This window comes from Nyctereutes procyonoides, unplaced genomic scaffold (assembly GCF_905146905.1).
Source record: "Nyctereutes procyonoides isolate TBG_1078 unplaced genomic scaffold, NYPRO_anot_genome, whole genome shotgun sequence".
In the NCBI taxonomy this organism is placed as follows: Eukaryota; Metazoa; Chordata; class Mammalia; order Carnivora; family Canidae; genus Nyctereutes; species Nyctereutes procyonoides.
Genome location: NW_026575146.1, coordinates 49,716,286 through 49,743,448, shown reverse-complemented (window position 1 = coordinate 49,743,448; position 27,163 = coordinate 49,716,286). Strand labels below are relative to the sequence as shown.

The following is a 27,163-nucleotide window of genomic DNA, read 5'->3' as shown; positions in this document are numbered from 1 at the left end:
TACTGTCTCTTCTTCCATGGGCATGGTTCTAAGGTCTAAGCAACGCTTGGCTATGTTGCTTTAGGCATGTCCCATGCATGTATCACTTAGACATTAGGGAGGGATTTAAGTGTAGGTTTATATTGTGTTTTAGTTTCAAAGTCTTTGCTATATAGCTCACAATCTATCTCAGATATGTGTTCCTTAAGAATGAGCCCAGGATCGGGGTGCCTGGCTAGCTCAGTTAGAGCCTACTTTAAAAAAAAAAAGTAATTAAAAACAAAACAAACAAACAAACAAAAAAAAAAAAACCCAGAATGAGCCCGGGACTAGTACCAGTTTATATACAGAAATGTGGAATTACTTACCCAGCCGCTCATCCCCATTCCTCCACTCTTGTTCAAAGTAGCTCCCTCTCCTGGTCTTCTGGTCAAAGACAAGTTTCTTTTAGAGTTTGGGTTACTCATGCTGGCCACTGCAGTTCTGCTGGGTGGTCACTCTTGGATCAAAGCTGGGAAAGAGTAAAAAATAAAATCCTAAAACTTTACTCTGTATGAGTTGCTTTGCCAAGTTTAACTTCCATTCCCTATCCAATAATGCCTTCATTTAATTTTCAGAGACTACAAATGTATTTTAGTTGGGCTTTTAGTTGCAATTAGTGGGAGAGTTTGATCAGGTCTGAAAGTCTTAATTTTTTCTCTTTTTTATAGAGATTCATTTATTAGAGAGAGAGAGAGAGAGAGAGAGAGAGAGAGAGAGAGACAGAGGAGCTGGGAGAGGGACAAAAGGAGAGGGAGAAGTAGACACCCCATTGAGCAGGGAGCCCAACGTGGATCTTGATCCTAGGACTCTAGGATCATGGTCTGAGCCAAACAAAGGAAATGCTTAGCTGACTGAGCCACCCAATCATCCCATTCCTATTTGTTTTATTTGTAAGCATTTTTCTGTATCATTAAAACTCTTAATAACATCAATTTATGATCTTGTTATATTCTAATTATCCATCAATTCTCTTAAGCTATTTATTTCTAATATTTTACTATTACAGTGATGTATATGTTTGCATCTAGTTTTCTGATTATTTCAAGACATATTTTTAGATACAGAATGAAAACTAGTTCAAAGATTATGATAAGGCTCTTAAAGCATATTACCAAGCAGCTTTTCAGAACGGCTTTACTAAAAATAAAGTGCTATCTGCAACTTTTGCCAATTTTTACAGAAAAATATTCTTGTTTAAAATTTGGGATCACACTTAAGCAGACGTGTTTATTTTTTTATGCTTATATATACTTTTTCTTTTGTAAACTATGTTCTATGTCTATTATCCAGTTATTAGAATCAGTTTATAATAAATTTGTATGTTATGAATAAAAGAAATTATATGTATATCTGCCCATTAGTGCAAAAGAAGAACAGTAAAACAAATCAGAAACTAATGAAATTATTTATTTACAGGGGAGTAAAGGGGAACAAAGTAGTAAAAACAGGGGAATGAAAATGGGGGGAGGACGAGTTAGGGTGAGTGACATCTCCAATTATACATTTTTGTATAGTTCTAATTTGTAGAACCACGTGAATGTTTTACAAACTTAAAAAAAAAAGAGATGGGGAATCAAAACTGATCTAGAAACAAATGAATCCAACTGTATTACAATAACGCAATCACTCTGAAGGGAAGGATAGAAAAGAACTAACCTAAGTAACTTTAGAGACAATGTTAACTGAATATCCAAAGCTGAGCACAAGAAGTACATACATTCTACTGCAATTAGCAGGCCTGTTTGGTACAGTAGTAAAGGTTAGCAGTTTCTAAATTGTGTTCTGTGTATTTGAGGATTTAGGAAATAAATGAATGAATAAATAAAAATAAATAGTGGATATGAAGTCTACTTTTAAAAGGAATTAAGAGAGGAATGGTGTTGGATAGGGATTGGAAGTATCAGTATGAAATCATGTGGGATTTTTTTAAGTCTATATACAGATATAGGCACAAGCATACTGATAGATGAAGGAATACATATAGCTGTATACACATACATTTTGTAGTTCTGTCAAGTTGAGAGCATCTAGAAGCAGTGATACTCAGTACAATGAGTAAATCTTGCACCAGATCATTCTAATCTGCACTCTCCAATAAAGCACCAGGGCTCTTTGGAGAAATGACTCCAAGACTAGAGTGGAGATACTACAAGAGAAATGTTTGTGCCAAAACCTCTGTGTAAGAAGGTATGGAAGTGCTAAAAATGATAGTCTATGTAAGTTTTCTATTGCTCAGAACAAATTACTACAAACTTAGCAGCTTAAACACACACACACACACACACACACACACACACACACACACACACACACCCCAATCAGTTCATAGTTCTGTAGGTCAGAAGTCCCACTTGACAGGCAAGGTTCTCTGTTTAAGAGTGCCACAAAGCGGAAAGGAGGTGCCAGCCCACTGCATTCCTCTCTGAAGGGTCCACGGAAGAATCCACATCTATGTTCATTCAAGTTGTTGGCTAAATTCAGATTCTTGATGTTGTAGGACTGAGGTCCCGGTTTCCTTGCTGGCTGGCTGGCTGCCACAGGCCTCATTCTCAGCCTCTGGAGGCAGCTTCCAGGTTCATCACATGACTCCCTTCATCTTCAAAGCCAGAATTGCTCTTATATTAAATCCCTCTCACATTTTGCACCTGACTTCTCTCATCTGTCCACCCATACCTAAAGGACTCATGTGATTAAGTCATACCCACGTGGATCATTTCATCTTAGGATCAACTGGTTTGGGACTTTGATTACATTTGCCAAATTTCTCACAGTAGTATCTAAATCAGTGTTTGATTAAATGACTGGGTAATACATTGTGGTCTGGGAATCTTGAGGCCTATTTTAGAATTTTACCACAGGGTTGTATCAAAAAGATACAGGATACAGCAATCAATAAATAGAAATTGCTAGAACACTGTTGTTTAGATCTGTGGCCTCCAGGTAATTGTTGAAATTCTTTAAAAGTAATCACTCAGTTTGCCCTAATTTCAGGAATTGTTAGAGGTCACTAATATTCTACCTACCTACCTATCAGGAAGATGGCAAAAATGTGCATTTCATGTACTGCAAGGAAGGGATATATATATTTAGTGCCTACTATGGGTTCTGCACAACCACCATGTCATTTCATCCCCACTCTGCTCCTTGGAGGTGGGTTTTAGCATCCCTATTCTCTGAAGAGGATGCCAAGGCTCAAATTGTTCAGTGAAAAACACAGCATTTCCCAGTGGCACAATTTCCATCCATTAACCCCGTAAATGCAAAAGTGCATTGCCAATGTTAACCAGTATTCACACAATAAAGAACATGTTAAAAAAAAAAAAAAAAAGAGGAAGGGCACAAAGACCAACTCAGAGGGCCTCCCAATGGCTAAATCTCTTGGGATAATTTGTGTAACAAAGTAATGATAGCAATACACTATAATTATAGAATAAAATATATGCTCATTAATCTATACTGCTATTATGTCACTGAATAAAAAACAGGGGTGAAAGGAAAGTTCTTTCTTTACAGAATTCCAATTAATAGATATAGGAGGGATAATGGAAATAGAAAGTTGCCATTTGACCTATACCAAGAGCAATAAATATTTCATGTAACAATCAACATATCCTAAAATTCATGGGCAGAATATGATGAGAAACTGGACATAGTCTCAAAGTATCTTCCAAGAGATAATTATTATGTAGGAGAAAATATTAACTTTATAATAGAAAAAAAATGGCCAACACTACATTAATCAAGTAATCAAAGTTACAGGAACCAATGACAAGTTGACATCCAGTGCCTTCTGGCATAATGCACTGAGGATACAACACCTATATGGAGTTCTTACAAAAATGTGTAATTATGAGAAACATCAGACAATCCAAAATTGAAGGCTACCCTATGAAATAACTATACTCTACAAAAAAGTACTCAGTACTCTACAAAAAGTACTAAGGTCATGAAAGGCAAATACATTCCAAGGAATTGACTTAAAGGAGGCTGAGAGATTTTACTACAAAATAGAACACGTGACCTTAGATTGAATTCTGGGCCAGAAAAAGGATGTTAGTGAGACGATGGCAAAACTTAGTCTATACATTTTGTCCATTTTTTGACATATCCTATTAAGAGTTGCCTGAAGTAACTCTTTCCATGTCCTCATAATAGCATTATAGAAATATATTAACATTAATTTCCTCATTTTCATAATTGTACTGTGGTAATGTAAGATATTATATTAGGGAATCTGGGTGAAATGTATACAACTAAAAAAGAATTTTTAAATTTCTATCTTAATTTATCCACCATGCAATTTTGCCTAATTATCTTGAGATTCACTAACAAATTTTTCTAAAAGGAATTTTTAAAATCTCTCTATATATACACATATGTATACATCTTTACATATATATTCATATTCTATATTTTAAACATATTTAAATGTTTACATATATATATATATATATACACACACACACACCTATATAAAAACATTCAACCTTCAACCTGGATAGCAAATATTTTCCCTGAATCTTTACCTTAGTTTTGTATGCTATTTGACACGTAATGCTCAAAAAAGATTGAGCTACTTTTTTCTTCAAGCTTTAACACTGATGGGTGCCTTGCACTCACAACCCTGAGATCAAGTTTGCATAGCTCCACCAACTGAGCCAGCCAAGAATCCATTTGAGCTACTATTTGAAACTCCTATTCACTCACCTGCAATGTAGTATCCTATGAAATTTCTCATTAAAGTAAATGACTACCTCCTATAGTTCATTAGGTGTACATGTCTCAGTTTTTACATTATTATGTTTCCAGCATTTTACTGCTTGATCCCTGTGACACATCTTTTATATGCACATCTTTGGTAAAATGCCTAGCTTTGTGATATGGTCCTAGAAAATCATTAGCATTACCTTTCCATCAATAGAGAAGAAAACTTAACTAATTGATTCATGCAATTTTTATTGACTATCTACTGTGTGACAGGCACTGTCCCAGGCACAAGGAAGAGCACTGAACAAAAACAGACCCCTTCCTACTCTCAGGTCAAAAAGAAGGGGGAAGAAAGTTTACCATTTTCTCCACCCCCCCGCAGTAATTTAAATGCTTCCCCCCACTTGCTTGCCATCCTTGCTACTTCAATTCCAATTCGTATCCTGAAATTTCTAGTTGCAACTTAAAGTGGAATGAAGTATAACTACAAAAAACACATTTATACTATTTTTTGTACCTACAATAAGGTTATTATGAGAATTAAACAAGATGCAGGTAAAGTACTTAGTACATTGCTCGACAATAAACATAACCTCTCTGAGGTAGATACTATTTATTGTTTCTCAGTTTACAATTAAGGAACCTGGGGCTTAACGATGAAAAATAACTTGCTTAATGTTACATAGGTAGAAAGCGGCAGTACAAGCCTTTGAACCACGTCTGACACCAAAGCCTTCATTCTTAACCACGGTACATGTCTTTTGTTCTAGAATATTCTTAACGTCAACCCATACTTAAATCCTACAGTATACATAAACTGGTTTTCCCCCCCTCTCATTAGCATTTATCATCCTTTCTGAATTTTGGATCCACTGTTATCAACAACAAAATATATACAAGGACAAGTTACTCAATTACAAAGCCAACATTCTAGATGTAGTACAAAAGTTAATTAACTTAATCATTGATACTCAAACACAAACTGCTTACTTTATTTTGTTAACAACGAAATAGTAATAACACAATAACTTACTTGTAACAAAGCCACTGAAAGAGTGAAATAAAAACAAAGCTAATTAAGAGGAGCTGCTTCATCTCTAATTAGTTATCTCCTTTAAACAGGAAAAACTACCATTAGTCTGTCTAGTGGTTCTCAAAGCTGTCGGCATATTAGGATTGGGGAAAAGGAGGATTGGTGCTTAAAAAAATAGCTATACCCAAGCCCCATTCAGACAATTAAACAGGAATCTCTCCAGTGAGGCTCAGGCAAGGATTTCTGAAGTATTGTCAGTGTTGAGAACTACAAGTCTAAAGTAATAAGCAATAAAAAACCATACCCTCAAAACAATTCAAAACCAAGAAATTAAGAAATACAACTGAATTTCTTTCCTCTTATCCTGGGAAAAGGGGGAGGAAAGCACCTATTTGCCTCTCATTGCTCTTTATCCATTTATGATTCCCCAAAGTAGAGTTAAACAAATATCAAACACTGGAAACTATGCAAACATGCTACCCAAATTGAAATTCTCACTACTTTACATTCTACACTTAGAAAGTTCTCTTAAAACTATGCCACCTTTAAATATCTCCCACATTTTAAGTTTGCATAGACGTTTAAGTGGGCTATTTGTTCAACTAAGAGTCAATACAATGTACTAGAAAGCATTTTATTAATAAGTTATTATAAAACAATACTCATTTCATGTACCACAAATTGACTTTTTGGTACAGAGAAGAATATTTAAACATTTCCCACTTCTAAAACTGTCAGAATTCCTATTTATGAGATCAATGTTTTCGAATTTAGAGTCTAAACATAAATTTCTCTACAAGAGTACATATATAAAATACTTCCCCTGTAACTGCACTAGATACTTGACAAATCCTTTTTGGGAGTTTCAGTCGTGGCTATAGGCATTTATCTTTAAAATAACTGTTCCTCATTTTTCAGGTTTGGGAATGGTATCACATCAAGTATGGAAAATAACTTTTCTTCTTAAGAATATGTAAATTCACTTAGGAGATGTCTCCTCAAATTAAGAAGAACCTATTCTTCAGCTCCTTCCATCAGGACTCCATGTCAATCTCAACCACTTCATTCTTGCCCTGAAGTGCTGCTTCTGTTGAGTTGTCTTCAATCACATCTTCGATGTCGGCCAGATCAATAGGTGGTAAAGGATTCCTCCAGTACTGGAAGGTGTTATACTGCCAAAATTCTTCATTGAGCTTTAGGGAAAAAAGAAAGATGAAAGCACATCAAAGGCTTATAGAAAGTTTTTTCTTTTCTTTTCTTTTTTTTTTTTCAGGAAACAAATTTTCTTATTTTAAAAGCAAACACACATTAAGATTTTGTGGCCCTGGGAAGCCCGGGTGGCTCAGCGGTTCAGCGCCGCCTTCAGTCCAGGGCGTGATCCTGGAGAACCGGGATCAAGTCCCACATCGGGGCTCCCTGTGTGGAGCCTGCTTCTCCCTCTGCCTCCCCCCCCCACCCCGACTCTGTCTCTCATGAGTAAATAAATAAAATCTTAGAAAAAAAAAAAGATTTTGTGGCCTTTTACTTTGCTTCTGCAACACACTTTAAATTCTGCCTAAACAAAGTACTTCATGGACTCCATCAAATCTGTGCATTTTCATATTCACGGATTTGTAAAAATATTGTTAGTAGTTTAAATTTAAAAGAATTTCTTCCAAGAACATCTCTTCTTGATAATTTTTTTTTCAACCAAAGAAAATGTTGGAAAATGGTCTTAATTTTTTTTTTTTTTACCTTTCAGTGTGGAAAACAATTTATTTAAGTAATACAAACATATCTTAAAACTTATTTTTGGTCTTTCCCCTGAGGTTTGGTATTTTAAGGAACTGACTTTACATAGGCTAAAATATTTTGACAACCTGCCAAAAAAATTTTGACTAATAATCAGTTTCAGGTTTTCTTGCTACTTAGCGTATTTATAAAGATACAAGATTTGGTACACAGCAGGACTTTAAATCAATATACTAACACTGATAAATCCAAGTTGAGTATTGGCTCCTTTAAAATTCAACAGGTTCCTCTGAATAGCTATACTACTGTTTCAAGTAACTATGAAATGAAACTGATGTTCCAATGAAGTTTAAAATTAACACAGAATTTCAAAAGCATCCCCAAAATACTTTGTGTAAGGAAGCAGCCCTGGAATTATATCCAGGATTCCAAGCTGACCGTTTTAATTACCTGCTTATAAACAGAGCCCAAAAAGATCCCATAGTGACATCAGTATAACCAAGTAGCTATGAGCACAAATTTTGCCTCGAGAGAGACCTGGGTTTGCATAACTCACCATCCACTAACTCTGACCTTGATCTAAGTCTGTTTCCTCATTGGTAAAACACAAGACTCTTTTTCTTTTTTAAAAAAATTTATTTCTTTTAAGGGTGGATGGGCAGAGAGAGAGGGAGACAGAGAATCTTAAGCAGACTTCATGCCTAGCACAGAGCCCAACATGGGCCTTGATCTCAAAACCCTGAGATCATGACCTGAGCCAAAATCGAGTCGGATGCTTAACCCACTAGCCACCCAGGTACCCCTAGGCCTCTCTTTCAAATTAAGGATTAGTAGTGTAATTGCTCAATAGTGCTAGATAGTATATCCCAAGAAACCCATGAATCATCCATTACTTTCTTCGTAGGAATATAAAAAAAAAAAAAAAAAAAACATTTCTGCCTACTTTCCAATAAAAATAGCTAACAATGAGAGCACACACCGAGCAATGAATCTGCATGAAGTGACACACTATCACGAGAAAACACATAAATATTTAATGAATAAATACCTGGTCTTACTTTAGTTCTTTGGTTAAAAACACCGAAACAAAATCCTAGAAAAAAGCTAACAAAAAATTTTGAGATAACTCAAAAAATATTCTGAGGTTCTAGGACAGAAAAAAAGGTACCATTATTCTGCCTAAATTGAATCCTCAATGCAGAAAGGACACATCTGAGAAACTTTCTCCTAAATGAGATCCCAAGAGTGAGGGTAGGGACTTAAGCTCTATTCTGAATGCCAGGAACCAGGGAGATGTTTACTGCATAAATTGAAAAAAGCCTTTTTAACTTTTCCATGATTTTGTCATACCCTGTATCTTGGTAATTTGCTACAAATCCCTTAAAACAAAGAACCTCTACCTCTGGAGGCACAAAAGAGAGGTGCTGGAGGAAACATGTTTCTCTCTTAAATTTGCAGAAGACAAAAAGCTCGTGAACAGAATTAACAAAAGGAATAAACATAAAGATTCCGGGGCTTTTGCTGAAAGAAAAGAGCACAAGGATTGTCTTGGTGAAAAAGGTATCCCTATGGCCAAGCTTAGTCCTTGCTATGGGCCTGTAGTGACTATGAAGCAGAGAGCTGCCAGATGTAGTCACTGCTGTGACAGATACAGGTGTGACTAAGAGATTCTAAGAAGGTGTATCAGTCCACTAAAAAATTCTCCTTCTTTGCCTACCTACAATTTCCATATTTCCTTCTTATCAATCTGTGGCATACTGCAGTCAGGATACTCTGGTAAAAAAGACAAGCCTATGTATGGGTGGGGCACCAACATGGTCTGAAGAGGAAAGGTTTTCAAACTACACAGTAGTCATCTCTATATCAAACAGGTCTGGATGACTATCATTCTGGGGTTTTTTGTTTGTTTTTTTAGGTTTTGCCAACAGAAACGATATAATTGGAAATTCTAATTATTTGGTTTTCAAAACATAAGTGCTATCATTTGGTTTTAAGTAACTGGATTTTGAACATCTAAAAGAAATATGAATTTAAAAGTCTAACAAAAAAATTCTCAAGTTTTCTAAATTCCAATAAACTGGAGGTGGAAATATTTACAATTTAGAATTTCATCCAGAAATGCTCATCATTATCGTCCGAAGGTAATTTCTCACCCACACAGAAAGAGTCCTTTCCTATCTATAAAATTCTCATTTTATTGGGTTTTTCATCAAGAAGTCCTACCAAAGGAATCTCAGTTCACTTTTTTCCAGCAAGGCATTTAGTGAATTCCGCATAAGATAATTAAAACAATGGAAAAATGTGAGATAGACGCTAGGATGTAGTGCTTCAAGAGTTTGGTGAATTCTGGCCCTACATCCGGTTTTTCTATTCCCGAAATTCCTGGTAAGTCAACACACAGAACTGCCAAAAAGCAGCCTCAATTCCTAGGTTTAGACCAAGGCTGTCCCAAAAATATGTTAAGCTTTTTTAGCGGCTATACTAAAAAAATAAATTTTAATGCATTTTATTCAATCCAGTATCTCCAAGTTCTTTCGATGGGTAATCAATGGGAAAACTTTGAGATCTTCCGGGCGCCTGGGTGGCTCAGCGGTGGAGCGTCTGCCTTGGGCTCAGGTCGTGATCCCGGAGGCCCGGGATGGAGTCCCGCGTCGGGCTTCCTGCAGGGAGCCTGCCGCCTCTCCCTCCGCCTGTGTCTCTCTGCCTCTCTCGTGAATAAATAAAATCCTTAAAAATCTATATATCTATATATGTATATTTTGAGATCTCCGAAATCTAGTGTATCCTATACTTAGAGCACATCTCCATTTGGACCAGTCACTTTTCAAGTTTTCAGTGGTTCCCACACGGGTAGTGGCTGCCATACCGAACAGCACAAACCTAGACAAATTACATCCAACGTGCAGAGATGGGGCAGGCTCGTTCCCAAAGAATAAGAACGCTTCAAAGTGATCCTAGCATAGCTTTACTTGAGGATCCAAATTAATCTTCAACAATAATCACAGGATGCGATTTGACACTGTGAGTTTTCAAATGCCTCTTCCCGAGAGAGCGAGGTCCTTCCTCCCTCTACCCAAAGTGCTGAACCATGCATGCCTACAGGCCATCCATCCTCTCAGGGAAGAGCCCGATCACGAATTCTACACGGAATCACCGTTAAGCCACGGAAGGCGCGCTACACCTTGCCCCATTCGTCGTTGAGTCAAGGTCTCCAGAAAGCTCGCACGCCGTCGCGCCCCACGCTCCCGCTGCCCTCCTACCCAGCACCGGCACTGACGGCGCAAGCCCACGTCCACCTCGCCCGACCGTCTGTTTGGCAAGTGCTTTCAGCCCACAGGACCCCCCACCCCCGCCCCGCAAACGCGGGGCCCCATCCTGTGGAGCCCGGGAGTCGGGGACCCCGGCTCTTTGGGGCCTCCTGAACGCGAAGGGGCAAGAGGGGGGCAAACTGCTCCCTCCCCGGGCGCGCCTGGCTGCGTAAAGGGGGGCCCCCTCTCCCCCCGCCCTCCGGGGCGCTCGGCGGACCTCCAGCCCCTACCTGGCGCGGTGCTGCCCCCCAGTCTCCCCGCCGGGGCTCCGTGCGCCCCGCCCCGTCGTCGCCGCCGCCCCCCGGGGGCCGGGCGCCCCGGGGCTCCTCCCCCGGCCCGCGGGGCCGCACGGGAGGCTGCTGCAGCGGCGGCTCGCCCGTCTCCAGGCCTCGGCCCTCTCGCTGCACGCCGCCCGGAACGCCGGTGTCCCCGCCGTCGCGACGCTTGCTGGGCGAAGCTGAAGGCTCAGTCATAGCCCCGGCGTCGATTTTGCGCTTTCGGGGCAGCTCCGGGGCGCCGACAGGCTGCCCGGGATGCGAGGGCCCCGGCGGCGGGATCCAGAGCGGCGGCGGCGGCGGCGGCTCCTCGGGGAAGTCGCAGAGCAGGAGCCGCTTCCAAGGCACGTGGAACGTCAGCGGCTCGGCCGCACGCCGCTTGGCCATGGGCCCCGGGGCCTCGGGCGGAGCCCGCCCAGCGCGGGAGGCCCAGCGCGGGAAGCCCAGCGCCGATAACTCCGGGGGCGGAGGGCGAGGGCTGGGCGCGCGAGCGAGGGCGGGGGGCGGGGCGGCCGGGCCCCCGCTGCGGCCGCGGGGCTGCCGGACGTTGGGGAGCAAACCGCGAAGCGGCGGAGATTCGAACCTGCGCACGAATGCGCGCGCGCGCCCTCGCGCCGGCCGGGCGGAGCCGCTGGTTGGTGGAGGCTCGCAGGGCGCGCTCCCGAACGCCCCCGCGGCCGGAAGTGCGAGCCGCCCCGGAGGGAGGCGGGAAATCGGCCGCCGCTCCTATTAAAGGCGCAGGGGCCGGAGGGCGTGACCTTGCTTCCCCCGGGGGCGGGGAGCGGCCGTGCGCGTCCCGGAACTCGGTGAAGCGGTGCGGGGTTCAGACCTGTAACGTGTGGTTGTTACTGTTCCCCTCGGGGACGCTTCCAGGAGGTTCAGGTCCCTCGCCGCGGCGCCGACTGCGAGCCGACGGGCTGAGGCGGTAGCCACGGTAAGCGGTCCCCGCTGGCGGACTGCTGGCCCGGGGAGGGGGCCCGCGCGCGGACACCGAGCAGGACGAGGGGCGTGTCTGGCGCTGGCTGTCGGGGAAAGCGCAGTAGGCGCCGCATTCTTCGAAGACCATTTATTTATTTATTTATTTATTTATTTATTTATTTATTTATTTATTTATTTATTTATTTATTATTCATGAGAGACACACACAGAGAGAGAGAGGCAGAGACACAGGCAGAGGGAGAAGCAGGCTCCATGCAGGGAGCCCGACGTGGGACTCGATCCCGGGTCTCCAGGAGGATCACGCCCTGGGCTGCAGGCGGCGCTGAACCGCTGCGCCACCGGGGCTGCCCCTTCGAAGACCTTTTGACGAAAAATTCATTGATGAGGCCGCGGAGGACACGTGCTCTCCAAAATAGCTCGTCCCGGAGCCAAGCCTGCAGCACGGCGCTTTCCCCTGGCCAACCGAACCGAAACTTGCCTGGCTCTTAAATTACGTGGGAAGCGCACCGAGTTCCCTTCTTCCGATGATGCGAAGTGAGATTCCAAGACCTTCCCCCGCCCCGCCCCCGCCCCGCCCCCCAGGGCGGAATTTGTTGCTACGGAGCAAAGAGAGGGGGATGAGCGCAGGGACTTCACTATATAGCTTGTATCTTCGCGGTTGATAAAGTAGTAGCCAAGTCGACCAAGATGAGCAAGGGAGCTGCAGGATCTTCTAGAGGAAGTGCAAGGCAGGTAACTGTTCTCGCAGGTGGTCAGTGCTTAACCTGTATGTCACTTGCCCCGTGGCCCCTGAGCCTCAAGGTCGCGAGAAGATAGGGAACCCAGTACTTGATAGGCGCCACGTTAGGGTGTGAGACACTAGCTGTTCTGTCTGATCTTTCCATTCCTTCTCTGCAGTTGGTGACTCCTCAGTCCCCCAGGAACAGGTCACACAGATCAGATGTGGAAGATCTTCATTTTATTCGCACGGTTTTGAGGGTTGTGCCTCCCAACGATGGTAAAAGGTGTGCAGTTTAGCTAAGGGAGGTCCGCTCCTCTGTGGTCCTCACCACAGACTCTCTTTGTTTTTCTAAATTGTGAACTCCATCCTGTGTAGAGAAAGGTTGTGTGAAACACACGTAGTTGGTGGGCACCCGGGAGGCTCAGGGTAGGATTCCAGGATCCTGGGATGGAGGCCCGCGTCCCGCTCCCTGCTCAGCCCTTACTCAGCGGAGGCGCCTGCTTCTCCTTTCCCCACCCCACCCCCCTCAATAATAAATTAAATAGATATAGATATAGATATGTAGATAAAGGAATGGTAGTAAGATACCCAGCACCCAGTTTCGCATATAGAGTATTACTTGGACCAGAACATGAGCGCGTTCCCACATGCTTCTCCACCTGGTGCCTGCCTTCCTCCCTTTCCTCCACTCCAGGTAATTGCTATACAACTATACTCCAGGTAAATGCTATACAAAGGGATGGCTGATTCAAAATACAATTATTTTGTATTTTGAATCAGCCATCCCTTTGCTTTACTTTGTAATTTTGCTGTCTGTGTTTCTAAGTGACTTTTTTGGTCTTTGGTCTTGCTGGTGTGTGTGTGTGTGTTTTGTTTTGTTTTGTTTTGTTTACACTTTATGGAGCCCTAATTGACATAAAATAAAATGCATATATTTAAAGTGTTTAGTTTGCTGAATTCTGACATATGTATATTCCTGTGAAACAATAGGTACAGCGGGGTCGGGGCTGGGTGGCCCAGGTGAAGCATCTGACTTCTGCTCAGGTCGTGGGATCGAGCCCCATGTTGCACTTATGGTCCAACAAGAAGTCTGCTTGTCCCTCTCCCCCACTCATGTGCAATCTCTCTCCTCTCTCTCTCTCTCTCAATAAATAAATAAGATCTTAAGAAACCATAGCCACAGTTACAATAATACACATACCCATCACCCCCCAGAAGTTTCCATTTGCCCTTTTGTAATTCCTCCCTCCACCCCTGGCTCCTTCCTGGCAAATGTAACCACCACTTTACTTTCTGTCCTTATAGATTAATTTGCATTTTCTAGAGTTTTGTATAAATGGAATCATATACTAACCACCGCTTTACTTTCTGTCATTATAGATTAATTTGCATTTTCTAGAATTTTGTATAAATGGAATCATATATACTGACCACCGCTTTACTTTCTGTCATTATAGATTGATTTGCATTTTCTAGAGTTTCGTATAAACAGAATCATATATACTGTTATTGTTTGGCTTCCTTCACAATTCTATTGAGATTCATTCAGCTATCACATGTTCTTTCCTTTTTATTACTCAGTACTTCTCCATTGTGTGGCTTTATCACAATTTGTTTCTCCATTCATCTGTTGATGGACATGTAGGTTGCTTCCAGTCTGGGGCTATACAGATAAAGCTGCTGAGCAATTTGTGTGTAAGGCTTTATGCACATAGGCTTTCTTTTCTCCTGGGTAAAATACCTCGGAGAATAATGGCTGGACCATGTGGTGGGTGTATGTTTAACTTGCTAGCAGATCGCCAAATGTGGTTATACCATTTTACATTCCCATTAGCAGTGTATGAGAGTTCCAGTTCCTACCCATGCTCTCCAACAATTGATAATGATCAGAGTTTATTTTTAATCTTTCTAACTAGATATCTCATGGTCCGTATTATAGTTTTAATTTACATTTCCCTAGTGACTAATGATGTTGACTAATGATAGATTTTTTTTGTCTGTATCTGTGTAAAATGTTTAAATCTTTTGTCCACTTAAAATACTGAGGTGAGCTGCTTGCTTTACTGTTTTCCTTATTTTATATTTTTGTGCATATAATCATATTTCATTAATTTATACTGAGTATGGTATACCGTCATATGAATCCATTCTATTGATAAACATTTGAGATTTTTCAGATTTTTGCAGTGAGAAATAGCATGCTGCAAGCATACTCGTTCATGATTTTTGGTTTAATTGAAGTGTAATTGACATGCTGTATCCTATTTTCAGGTGTATGTCATAGTGATTCAATATTTTTATACATTATGAAATGATCCTCGTGATAATTGCAGTTACCATCTGTCACCATATGAAGTTAGTACAGAATTATTGACTATATTCCCTATGCTGTACATTACATTCCCTAATTTATTTTTTTACCTCTGGACTATTTGCGTTGACCTTCCAAGTACTGGAGGTTTTCCTAGATATCTTTTGATTTCTAGTTTAATTCCTTTCCATTTAATTCATTTTGTATGTGATTTTAATCCTTTTACATTTGTTGAGATTTATTTTATGATTCAGCATATGAGTTATCATGGAACATGGAATATGTGTTCTTGGAAAGAACATAATATCCTGCGAGTATTCAGCAGAGTGCTATATCAGTGTCACTTAGGTCAAGGTGGTTGGTTGTGTTTCTCAGATATTACATGTCTTTACAGATTTGGGTTGTTTTGTTTTGTTGTTTTTTGCCTAAATGTTCTATGAATTGCTAAGAAATAGGTGTTAAAATATCCAACAACGACAGTCAATTTTTGTTTCTCCTTTTAGTTCTGTCAGTTTTTGTGTATTTTGAAGCACCTTTATTAGGCACACCTATATTACAATTGTTATGTCTATTATGTATTAGCCCTTTGTTTTTTTTGAAACATTCCTATTTATCTCTGGTAATGTTCTTTATTTTGAAGTCATCTATGTCTGATATCATCGCAGCTCCAGCCCCCTTTGGCTTACCATTTGCATAGTACATCTTTTTTCCCATCCATTTACTTTATCTGTCTTTATATTTAATGTTTCTCTTGGAGTCAGACATCATGTATAGTTGGATCATGTTTTCCTGACATTCTGACCATTTCTGTATTTTAATTAGAATGTTTAGTGCTTTAGCACTTGATATAAATTATAGATATGACTGGATTTTGGTCTATTCTTTTTACTTACTGTCTCTTCCTTTCTTGACTCTAAACCTTCTTTCTAGACCTCTTTTGGATTAATTTAGTATCATTTTGAATTTAATTTTAATCTATTAAATACCACTTTGCACGAATTTTCAGTTGTTGCTCTAAGGAGCACAATATATACATCTTTAATGTTTCACAGTTTAAAGTTAACACTTAAAGTACCACTTCAAGCAGAAATCCTGCAGCCCTTCACTCCCATCCTCACCCTGTCCAGGTACATTTTCATATTAGTCCAATAGGATCTTCTCCCTATCCTATAATTTTGTTTAAACAGCTCTCTGATTTCTTTCCCCAGTACTTCTCACGGATAATGACTCAGAACTCACTAGTAACAGCAAAGCAACAAAGAGGAAATTTTTCTCTTGGATGCACACTCAGAAACATTCTGCTTATCTTAAAATTTGCCTGTTTCAGACTGATTAAAGCCCTACAGCAGTTTGGGTGGGGAAGTGGTTTTAAACATTTTTTTTTTTTAAGCGACTATGTATTTGCCAGACCTTCTACATATCTCATTTAATCCTCAGAACTCCTTGGCAAATATTGCTAGCTTGCTGATGAACCTCACCCCAGAGGATCGGACTGCTGTCAACTTCTCAGTGAGTCGCAACTCACTCAGCATTGCCCAGGACTCTTGAGATTACCTTTGCCTGATTTTTTTTTTTTTCTGGAGCACATATCACCTTCCGATCTGTTACATGATTCACTTATTTATTATTATTATTGTGTCCTTCTCTAGAAAGTAAGCTCCTTGAGGGTAAGGTTGTTTTTTCACTCAAGCACCTAGAACAGTGCCCAGCATGGATCAGGTGCTCGGTACATATTTGTTGAACAAATGACTATTCATCATTTTGCTTGGATGTTTCACAAGCATCTCATAGTCCATTCTTGTGTCTTCTATATCCCATCATTCATCTAACCGGGTACTCCTATCAGGAATAGAACTGTACCCCTTCACAACCTCACTCATTAATTTATTTTTTGAAATATAGCATATGCTAAGGACCAGGGAAAATTCAAGAGTTGCAACAATAAACAAAACAAAAATCCCTGTCTCATGATTCCCCCACTGAAGCTTATATTGAGAGAAACAGACAGTAAAAAAGTACATCTGTCAAGTGCTGAGAAACAAAGCAGAATAAGGTTGGTAGAGGTTATATTAGGTGGTCAAGAAGGGTCTCTCAGATAAGACTTTTGAGCAGCGACCTGAGGAAAATTAGGGGTGAGCTGAATTTTAATGGTGAGTGGTTATAGGTGAAGGTAGTAAGAAGTGCAAATGTGCTAAAGCAAGAGCATGTCTGACTTGAACTTGGGATACCAAGAAAGTCAATGTGGCCTTTTTTCTCTTAGTGTTTTGACTAATTTCTACTGCTATGATTTATTTTCTTCTCTCATGCCTTTTCTGCTGTTAATCTCATACACTGTATTTTTCATCCCAGGCTTATCTTCAGAAGTTCAAGGTTGGTCTATAATACATCTCTGTATAACTTTTTGAACACATGGAACAGTTATGTTCTCTGTTTTGATGTCTTTCTTTGCTAAGTCTAACATCTGTATCAGTTCTGGGTTGGTTTCCATTGATCATTCTTTCTCCTCTCTATAGGTGTTATTTTGTTCTGTGTCTGCATACATGGTAATTTTTTATTGGATACCAGGTATTATAAGTTTTGCTTGTTGGTGCTTCTTCCTCTACCCTTGGGTAGTTCCCTCAACCACATGCACTGATCAGTACTCTGTAGGTCAGTTTTCTTGGCCAGAGGAGGTGGGGGTGGAGGAGGGTGCTCTGATCTGATCTCCAGAGTGCTCTGTGTGTGGTTTCCTCCTCTCAGTTACTCTGTCCTGCAGACCCTAGCTGCCTTGGTTTTCCTGGACTGTCAACAACTCCATGTCCTCAGTTCAGGCACAATGCCAGGCTTTGTGTAGGTGTCCCCACCCAGTGCCATATCCTGGAGACTCAAAGTGAGAGAGAGTAGGGCTCACCTTGTTTCTATCTCTCATTTATCAGTCTCCTTTGTTGGCAGTTATTTTACACATTGTGCCCAGGTTTTGGTTGTTTTAGGTGAGAGGGTAAATGTGGTCCATTATTCCATCTTGACTGGAAGCAGACAAAGCCTACCTGTAAGATTTTACTTTGACTTCAAGGTTATATAACTTTTAACTTTGAGATATGCCTGTTTCCTTTTTTCTTGTAGGAAATTGTACTTATTCATTATATATATATATATATATATATATATATATATATATTCATATCTATTAATATGTAGCTAGCATCAATGTATAAGACAAACAATTCATCAACCTTGTAATATTCAAACCACTGACTATGACATACCTGATGTTATTCTATAAGAATTCAGCCAGTATAAAGAAAAATGTATAAATTTTATTCCAGACTGGAAAAATGCCAGTTTTCCTCTTTGTACTAATTAGGGTACAAGTAAATTAGGGTATAGCAGGAACAGTTAAAAATGAAATAGAGATCTTTAATTATATCCGTACATGTGTTTGGTAAGTTCTGTTCTTCCTTCAGGTCTCAGCTCAAATACCATTTCTTTAAGGCATTCTTCTCTAAGTCAGCACCTCCCTACTGCTCAGAGTACCCTGCACCTGTCCTTTATGACTTTATAATGGTGATCTCAGTTCTTACAATGAGGTAATGACTTGTTTGACACCTTTCCTCTGCTGCGTAAGCTCTGGGGGGAGAAACAATAACTTCTGACCTTTGAATCCCCAAGATCAAGCCTTGTTCTTGACACAGTGCAAGTTCCCAGTAAATGTTTGTGGGGTGAATGAAAAAGTGAAGACCACGCTGAATAGTGAGGCTAAGATACCTATTCTGTGTTTCTCCACACTGTTTCTTCCTTACCAGGTGGCCCGTGATAATAAAGAGCAAAACAGACAAACAAAACAAAAAAACAAAGACATTGTAAGTTGCAAAAGATTTTAATGCAATTTCCAACATCACCTTGGCCATCATGAAAATGTTTAATGGACTGTGTTGGTGAAGATATTGAGAAACAGACACTCTCCTTGTTTTAAAATGTAACCTTTTAAGAGAGCTATCTGACAACATCTATGAAAATTTTAAAATGCACTGCCCACCTTCAGAAATTACGCAGATGTGTCAATGTGTCTACTGAGAATGTGCTGGACTATTCACTGTAATGTAATGCTGAATAGCAAAAGGTTGTAAACAACCTCAGTGTTACTTGTTAGCATTGTGTGTGTATTATACATGGAGACATACAGATTTTATTAAAGGAATTTATGTATATGGATATAGAACAATTGACAAAACATATTAAGTCAAAAAGTAAGGTTCACAATAGTATATATAAGCCAAAAACATGAAAGAGCAGAGAAGATATATAATAATGTATGTTATATACAAGTACATATACACATTTGTATGTGCATTCTTTTGGTATTGCATAAAATGTTCCTGGGACAAGAATGTTATCACAAATCAGTGGGGTGGGATATTAGGAAACATGGGTAGAGGGCATATGGGACACATCTTTAGGCCATCTCATTATCTCGTGACACTGGTATTTTGTGTGGGTTACAAGTTTCTGCATTTCAGCATATTTTGCAAGCAGAGGTACTGGGTCACTTTATTCTAGATTATCTTTTCAAGGATATGTGTACAGTCAACAGGCCTGGAATATAGAGACAGTGTCTCCTTCTGGAACAAAGTGTAGGTTTATTTACTATCTAGCATAGTATCTTCTCCTAGGGCAGAAAGTCAGTCACACTTACTATGTGCCCATCATAAAAGAGTAAGGCTTCCTAAGCTCCAAGTTCTCCTGTAATGCAACTCAGTGCTTGTGCAGGTTATCACCTAGCGTTCTCTTTTGTCATTTTGTGAGATTTGGGTCTCGGTACTGTACAAAATTAATACTCTGGCTAATGTTATTGCTATAAATTATAAATTGTCCTTTGATTTTGATGTAGTTCTGTGTTCAAAGTGGCTATTTTTTTTTTAAGATTTTATTTGGTGATGGGCACTGAGGGGGGCACTTGATGGGATGAGCACTGGGTGTTATGCTATATGTTGGCAAACTGAACTCCAATAAATAAAATAATTAAAAAACAAAGATGTTATTTATTCATGAGAGACAGAGAGAGGCAGAGACACAGGCAGAGGGAGAAGCAGGCTCCATGCAGGGAGCCTGACATCGGACTCAACCCTGGGACTCCAGGATCACTCATTGGGCCAAAGGCGGCACTAAGCCACTGAGCCACCCAGGGATCCCCAAAGTGGCTATTCTTTTATAAGCTAAGAAATCTGCAAAAAATTTTCTTTCTTGGCAATTGTGGATTAGCATCTCAGTTTGGAATAGTTGGGTCTCTTACACAAAGGATGTTTACATTCATAAGATTTTTTTCATAGCCTTCTATTGTTCAAGACAAAGACGAGGTAGAGCAGGAGACTGGAAGGGAAAGACATTGTTTCTTTGTGGGAAGGAGTGGAAGCTAAACTCCTCTGCCTCAGGGGAGGGGTAGGAAAACCTTATTCCCAGGACAAGGGCAAAGATCCTTGGAGGAAAAGTAGAAGCAAAAGGAAATTCCTACTTAAAACCAACCACAAATACATAGGGAATGCTGAGAAAACCCCACTATGAGGCCTGGGTGACAGAGCCTGCCTAAGACAGAGGCTACACTAAAAAAACATGAATTCCCATTTTCTCTATCATGAACCTAGCACCAACTCACAAGGAACAGAGTAGTCTACCCTTGGGGCAGAGGTAGGAGCGTGTAGCAAGAACGCCTCTGTGGCACAGGCACGCAGACACAGCTGAATGCTGGTGAGTGTGCAACAAATGCTGTGAAAAACCCTCTGGCACTGTGTCCTCTAAGCACAAGGTAACAAGTTACTGCTAGCAGAAGTTGAAGCCCATGATGCACTGTAGATAAAATGCAAGCCCACCTAAACTTTTTTTTTTTTTTTTTTTATGATAGTCACACAGGGAGAGAGAGAGAGGCCGAGACACAGGCAGAGGGAGAAGCAGGCTCCATGCACCGGGAGCCCGACGTGGGATTCGATCCCGGGTCTCCAGGATCGCGCCCCGGGCCAAAGGCAGGCGCCAAACCGCTGCGCCACCGAGGGATCCCCCCACCTAAACTTTTAAAAATATTTTCCCATCTTACATACTGTACAGTTTATTTTTTAAAAAAGATTTATTTATTCATGAGAGACAGAGGGAGAGGCAAGATATAGGCAGAAGGAGAAGCACGCACCCTGCGGGGAGCCCAATGCAGGACTTGATCCTGGGACTCTATCCCAGGACCACAGAATCATGCCTGAGCTGAAGGCAGACACTCAACCGCTGAGCCACCCAGGTGTCCCCCAGCTCAATTTCTTGCAAGATGACTCAGCATCCCAGGCATATATTTATACCCAGGCATAAATACTGTTTATCTCTGTTTGCTTGTTGTTTTTCTACACAACAGATAGAATTCAATACTTCAAGACTCAGGGAAAAGGCAATAGGAGAAAGCAAAAACATCAAGAGATGAAGCAATTAACAGAAGTAGACTCCAGTGAACAGGATATTGGGATTATCAATCTTTATCAATCAAATTCCTGTAATATATTAAAGGATATGGTGGAAAAGTTGAGCAACATGCATTGATGCACAGGGAACTTCAGCAGAGAGTTGGAAATTATAAAGATAAATGGAAATGCTTGAAATTAAAAAGCATAACAGATGAAAATTCTTAACCAGCTCATTATTAGAATGGACACAGATGAGGAGTGATTCAAGGAACTTGAAGATGAGGAAACAGGAAAATTAAAATAGTAAAATAAATAAAAAGCAACCTCCAAACAGCATCCAGGAATCATGGACAATAACAAGCCATCTAATGTACATTCAATAGAAGTCTAGAAAGATAGAATAGGGCAGAAGGAATATTTGAAGAGATAAGATTTTTCTGAAGTAATAACATCAGCTACAGTTACGGCAAAAAGGATAACCAAACACATGCGTAGACATGTCATAGTCAAACTACTGAAAACTGAAGAGGGACTACTTGAAAGCAGCCAGTTTAAAAAGAAAAACATTCAGAGAGACAAAAGTAAGGATTATAGCAGAGTACTCATCTAAATAATGGTGACATCTTTAATGAATAAAAGTCAACCCAGAATTTTGTATTCAGCAAGTCTTTTACAAAATAAAATTTAAGATAAAGGATTTGTCAGACAAAAATCTAAGAGAATGCATTGCTAGCAGACCAGATACGAGAAATGTTAAGGGAAGTTCTGAAGGTGCAGGCTTGCTACCAGATGGAAACTTAGATGCACACAAAGAAATGAGAAGTGTTTTGTCATAAATTACACCAAAACTCAGTGGCTTAAATGAACAAACCTGACCCATTTTCTGTCTGTGGGTCAGGAATTCAACATCAGCTCAGACTTATAGGGTCTGACTAGGGTTGCTTATGTGGTGGCGGTCAAGATGTTGGCTGGGGCTTCAGCGGGCTTGCCTGGAGCTGGGGGACCCACTTCCAAGCTCATTGTACACGTATAACTGTTTCTTCATCACATGGGATTCTCCAGAGTTAGGTGAATGCCCTCATGACATGTCTTTTTTGTCTCTCTTAATTTAAGTGACCTGAGAGAAAAATGGAAGGTACGATGACTTTTATGACCTGCAAAAAATTTTACATTCTTGGCAATTGTGGGTTACCATATCAGTTTGGAATAGTGGAAGTCTCAGACACAGGGGATGTTTGCACTCACAAGATTTGGTTTTTCTCACGGCTTTCCACTGGGTGCTCAAGAGAAAGACTTGGAGCAGATCAGGAGGCTGGAAGTCCTCCTGGCTTAAAGTATTACATACAGTATAGCTGATGCTGATGGGGGCTGGTGTAAATCACACGTTTCTACCTCCATCTATGCATTAGAAGTGAGTCACTACAGCCCACACCTTGAGAGGGAGAAGAATGAAACTATAGCAAAGGGAGAAATTTGTGGAGATATTTTAGAAACACCACACACCAGAAACTATAAAAAACAAAAATATATTTATTTTTATTGCTTTAAAAGAATTCAGTTATAGCAAAAATAGTAACAATGTTTTCTGGGGTTTATTATGCATATTAAAGTAAAATGTGTGACAATAGCATGAATGATGTGAGAAAGGAATTGGAAGTATATTGTAAGAAGTTGAATTCTTACAGCTAAATAGTGGTAAAATACTTTGAAGGTAGACTGTGACAAGCTAACAATGTATATTGGAAGCCATAGGGAAACCATTGAAACTTTTGTTTGTAAAGAGCTATAACTAATAAGCCAGTAGTGGCAATGAAATCAAGAAAATAGTTCAAAAATAGGTGAGAAAAGAGGAAAAAAGGAGAAATGGAACCAAGTAGAAACCTAGCAAAATGGTAGGTTTAAATTCACCTATATCAGTAATTATTTTAACATGTAAATGGCTTAAAATACCCAGTTACAAGATACCAAAAAAAGAGCAGAATGAATAAAAAGGCAAGACTTAGGTATATATTGTCAATAAGTCCATTTTAGAGATAAAGTTTAAAAGGATTTTTTAAAAAGTGCATGCAAAAACTGGCACACTTCAAACAAGGTCTATAGTTCAGTAACAGAATAGTTCCAATGTCCATTTCATGGTTTTGATTACTGTCTTAGGGTGCATGAAATGTTATTTTTGGGGCAAAAGCCAAGTGAAGGGTACATAAGAACTCTCTCCTTTTGTGTAACTTCTGTCTTCTGTCAGCACGCACAAAACTAATAGGCTAACTCTCTTCAGTTGTCAACAGGGTAAAACCAAACCCCAGACTCAACAGTTTTGTTGACAAGTCTGGGATGCTGACAGACTTGGCATTCTGGATTCGGAAGGACAAGGGTCCTACAGGCCAGGCCAGTTCAGGAATGTGAGTCCTAGAATACAGCAGCAAACGCTCTTGCCTATGTGATAAATATGGCAGGACAGCAAGGATTCCCCTGCATCCTGTTAATGATGTTGAACGGCTAGAGGTGGGTTTGAGCTAAGTCCCTCAAATGCACCTCAATTTGCTCACTCTTCTTGGCAAGAAGAGATAGGGATGCTATCACCATACAGCAGCAAGCCCTGTGACCCCAGCCAGAAGGCAATAAGGCTGTGGTTGCTAAGGAGAGTCCTCAACTGAGATTAATGTCAGCAATGAGGAATCTGCTATTCAATATAGAGCTTTGGGTGATCTGAAAATAGAAGTCCATTTGGTAGAAGTGAGTGTAGTTGGCCACTGGAAAGTGAGGAAAAAGCCTTGCCTATTAATGCACAGTCTTGCCACCACTAAACATGGCTGGCAGTGAAGTTGGGGCTCTGGGTGCCAGAGTGGCCAAAGCTAGAAGACTGTGGGCCGGAGAGCACAATGGCATGTGCATGAGCAGAGAGTAAAGGGCCCTGGGGGCTGGGCACTCACTGGATGCTGCAAGCACGGGGAGGAAGTGGCAGCAGTGCTCGGGCACATAAACTCAGGAGCCAGAGGTCAATGGAGAAAATTGGGTTAGCTTCCTACCACTTCCTCCCACTGTCTCCACGGACCAGCCTGCCCTGCCTCCCAGCTGTGGTCACTTGGTCTGTTGCAGCTGTGGTGTAGCTCCTGATGTACTTGTTAAACTTCTTGGTCTATGATCCTATAGAGGAAAAAGACAAGAATTCAACTGATAGTTTTGGACAGCGCTCACAGTGGGAAGGAAGCAGAAATTTTTAGGGGCTCACCTGAGCCAGGAGAGCTGATTTGCCAAGTGTTGGGATAGCAGGTTGATACAAGGAGCCAAAATGAAAATAACAGGTGCAACCTCTGATCACTTCAATAGTAAAAGCAGGAGGCTCTACTGGAAAAACCATAGGTTCCTCCCTGCTCCACTGTCTCCTACGGACCACAGACCACTATCCCAGTCAAGGGGCAGGTGGATCTGCAGACATCGTGGTGGATTTCCAGAAAAACTCCTGCAGGCTTGTAGACCTGGGGAGGATGGGGTGAAAGAGGAGGAGGGCCTGCATGGGAAAAGCACCAAGTCAAGGTGCAGAAATGTGCCTTCATGCTAACCCCTCTCCTTCCTCTAAGCAGGTCTCAGCAGAGGCGCCTGAGGAAGGCTTCCCCCAGAGCCTGTGATAAAGCGGCTCTGAATGGAGGCACAGGGCTAGGACTGAAGCTATGACCAAGAGCCTGAGCCCTTGATTATAAGTCCCACTAGAGACTGCAGCACCTTAGCTATGCAGCAGGTCTGGTACAGGGAGGCCAGCTTTGTTCCATGAGCCGGCCAGGTAAAGCCTTGTAATTACCTATGTTCAGGCCTGGAAAAAAAAAAATCAGTTTTTATTTTTTTTACCAAGGAGTCAGACACCTCAAAAATAACCTCTCACCTGAGGCGCTTTGGGCCAATTCAAAACATGTACAATGGATCTAACGTATTATTTGCCTGCACTTTTCCTTCCAGTAAGTCACATTCAAGGACTACTGCATGGACTGTCCCTTCCTGGGTGGGCCAGCAGAAATGGTATTGAACTCCAGGAGGGAGAAACCACAGCTTCAAAGACTTAATGGCTGGCTGCCTAAATTCTCACAGGCCACAGCCAGGTACTTGACAGTAGGACAAATGCCTGACAATCACCAAAGACACCTTTGTACAAAACAGGGAAACTATTAATCTGTGACTGTGCTTTTGAGACTGAATGCCTCTTTGGTTTGACATTCTCCTTTGGAGGCGGGTCAGTTTGAACTTGATGACTAAAGCAGCGACAAGGACCCAACAAGCCTTCCAAGTCAAATAGCATATTCAGGAATGTAGCTGGCCTGGCCCTAGGCAGCTTTTTGGTGCTACGAGAAAATGGCAGCTATTCTTTTAGGGGTAAACTTCATGCCCCAGTTTACCACCTACAGCAAAGCTGCTGGTTTAATGGGGGCTCTGGACTCACATTCTCTGAATTCCTGGGCCTAGATCCCTGGTTCTTTAAGTTGAAACCTAGTAGGGCCCAAGGGGCTGCAGTTGTTCAGTATCATACATTTTTACTAACTTTGGATTGTTGCCAATGACCTGTCTGGTATGCCAGCTGAAAACCTACTGACTGGCAGACTAAAGATACCTCTTTCTGAGCATTACACTTACATAAATTGCTCAACCTTATAAGGAAATGAATATTAAAATTAGATACTTTTTCCTATTATATGGACAGAAATGACAAGTTTAGCAAAATTCAGTATTGGCCAGAGAAGAGATGCAGAGTTACTCCAAAACAGTGTGGCGTGTAAATTGTTCATTTTTTTGAAAGGCCACTTGAATGAAAATGCACACACACACTGGCTGAATGATTCTACTTCTATGTATCTATTGAAGAGAAATAAACATGTAAGAGGCAGATGCTATCATGTTTCTAAAAGTGAGTGGCCCCTCCATTAAGTTTTGCTTGTGCCTTCTCTCCCACTACCTACTATTTCATTTCTTTACAATTCCCACCAAACTTTAAATATGCAAGAATCCATCCATACATACTTGTCATCTTTGATTTTTACCCCCAGGATTCCACTGATTTTTTTTTTTAACCATAACATTAAAACTAAGGTCCTGTTACTAATCTTCATCTTTTTTTTTTTATCACTATACAGCAGTCAACATAGATGGAAATTACATTGTCTACTCAGGTGCTTTCACATAATATTGCACATAATAGCATATGACCTCATAAAACCGTTTGAAACAGGTGGTATCAATCCTCTTACAGATGAGGAAACACACTTAGAACCATCTTGCCTGAGATCACAAACAATAGTTCAGGAAAACAAACCCAGATTATCTAAGTAGCAAGTCCAGTAGTTTGTGCTACTAATGGCTGGTCCTGGAGCTCTCTTGTACTGGTTTCCTTTTATTTCCTATTATTTTTCTATTATTTGACAAAACCAAAGATCAAGATTAATTAGTGTAAGACCTGACATACTCAAAGACCAAGTACTCTTATTATTGACTTTCTAGAAGCATATAAGAATAGGCTCGTGTAAGGATTTAAAAGTATGTGTTCAATGAATTAAAATCCCCACAACCGGGCAGCCCCAGTGGCGCAGCGGTTTGGCGCCACCTGCAGCCCAGGGTGTGATCCGCGCTCGGGACCAGGGATCGAGTCCCATATTGGGCTCCCTGTATGGAGCCTGCTTCTCACTTTGCCTGTATCTCTGCCTCTCTCTCTGTGCATCTCTAT

The 27,163-nt window shown here is 40.9% G+C and overlaps 1 protein-coding gene across 1 annotated transcript; it reads right to left on the bottom strand.

Moving 5' to 3' along the window:
* Nucleotides 1-5,313: 5,313 nt before the first annotated feature.
* Nucleotides 5,314-11,670, bottom strand: CUNH9orf40 (chromosome unknown C9orf40 homolog). Its single transcript, XM_055309400.1, has 2 exons — nt 11,031-11,670; nt 5,314-6,954 (listed from the first exon to the last, which is right to left on the bottom strand). Exons 1-2 carry the CDS (start codon nt 11,460-11,462, stop codon nt 6,796-6,798), a joined length of 591 nt encoding a protein of 196 aa, XP_055165375.1. The 5' UTR covers nt 11,463-11,670; the 3' UTR covers nt 5,314-6,795.
* Nucleotides 11,671-27,163: the final 15,493 nt, after the last annotated feature.

Bases quoted from the DNA above. Each gene is read 5' to 3' on its own strand.
- CUNH9orf40 (XM_055309400.1), bottom strand. From the start codon at position 11,462: ATGGCCAAGCGGCGTGCGGCCGAGCCGCTGACGTTCCACGTGCCTTGG. The intron at 6,955-11,030 runs GTAGGGGCTGGA...TTTTCCCTAAAG, and splicing joins GGGGGGCAGCACCGCGCCAG to CTCAATGAAGAATTTTGGCA.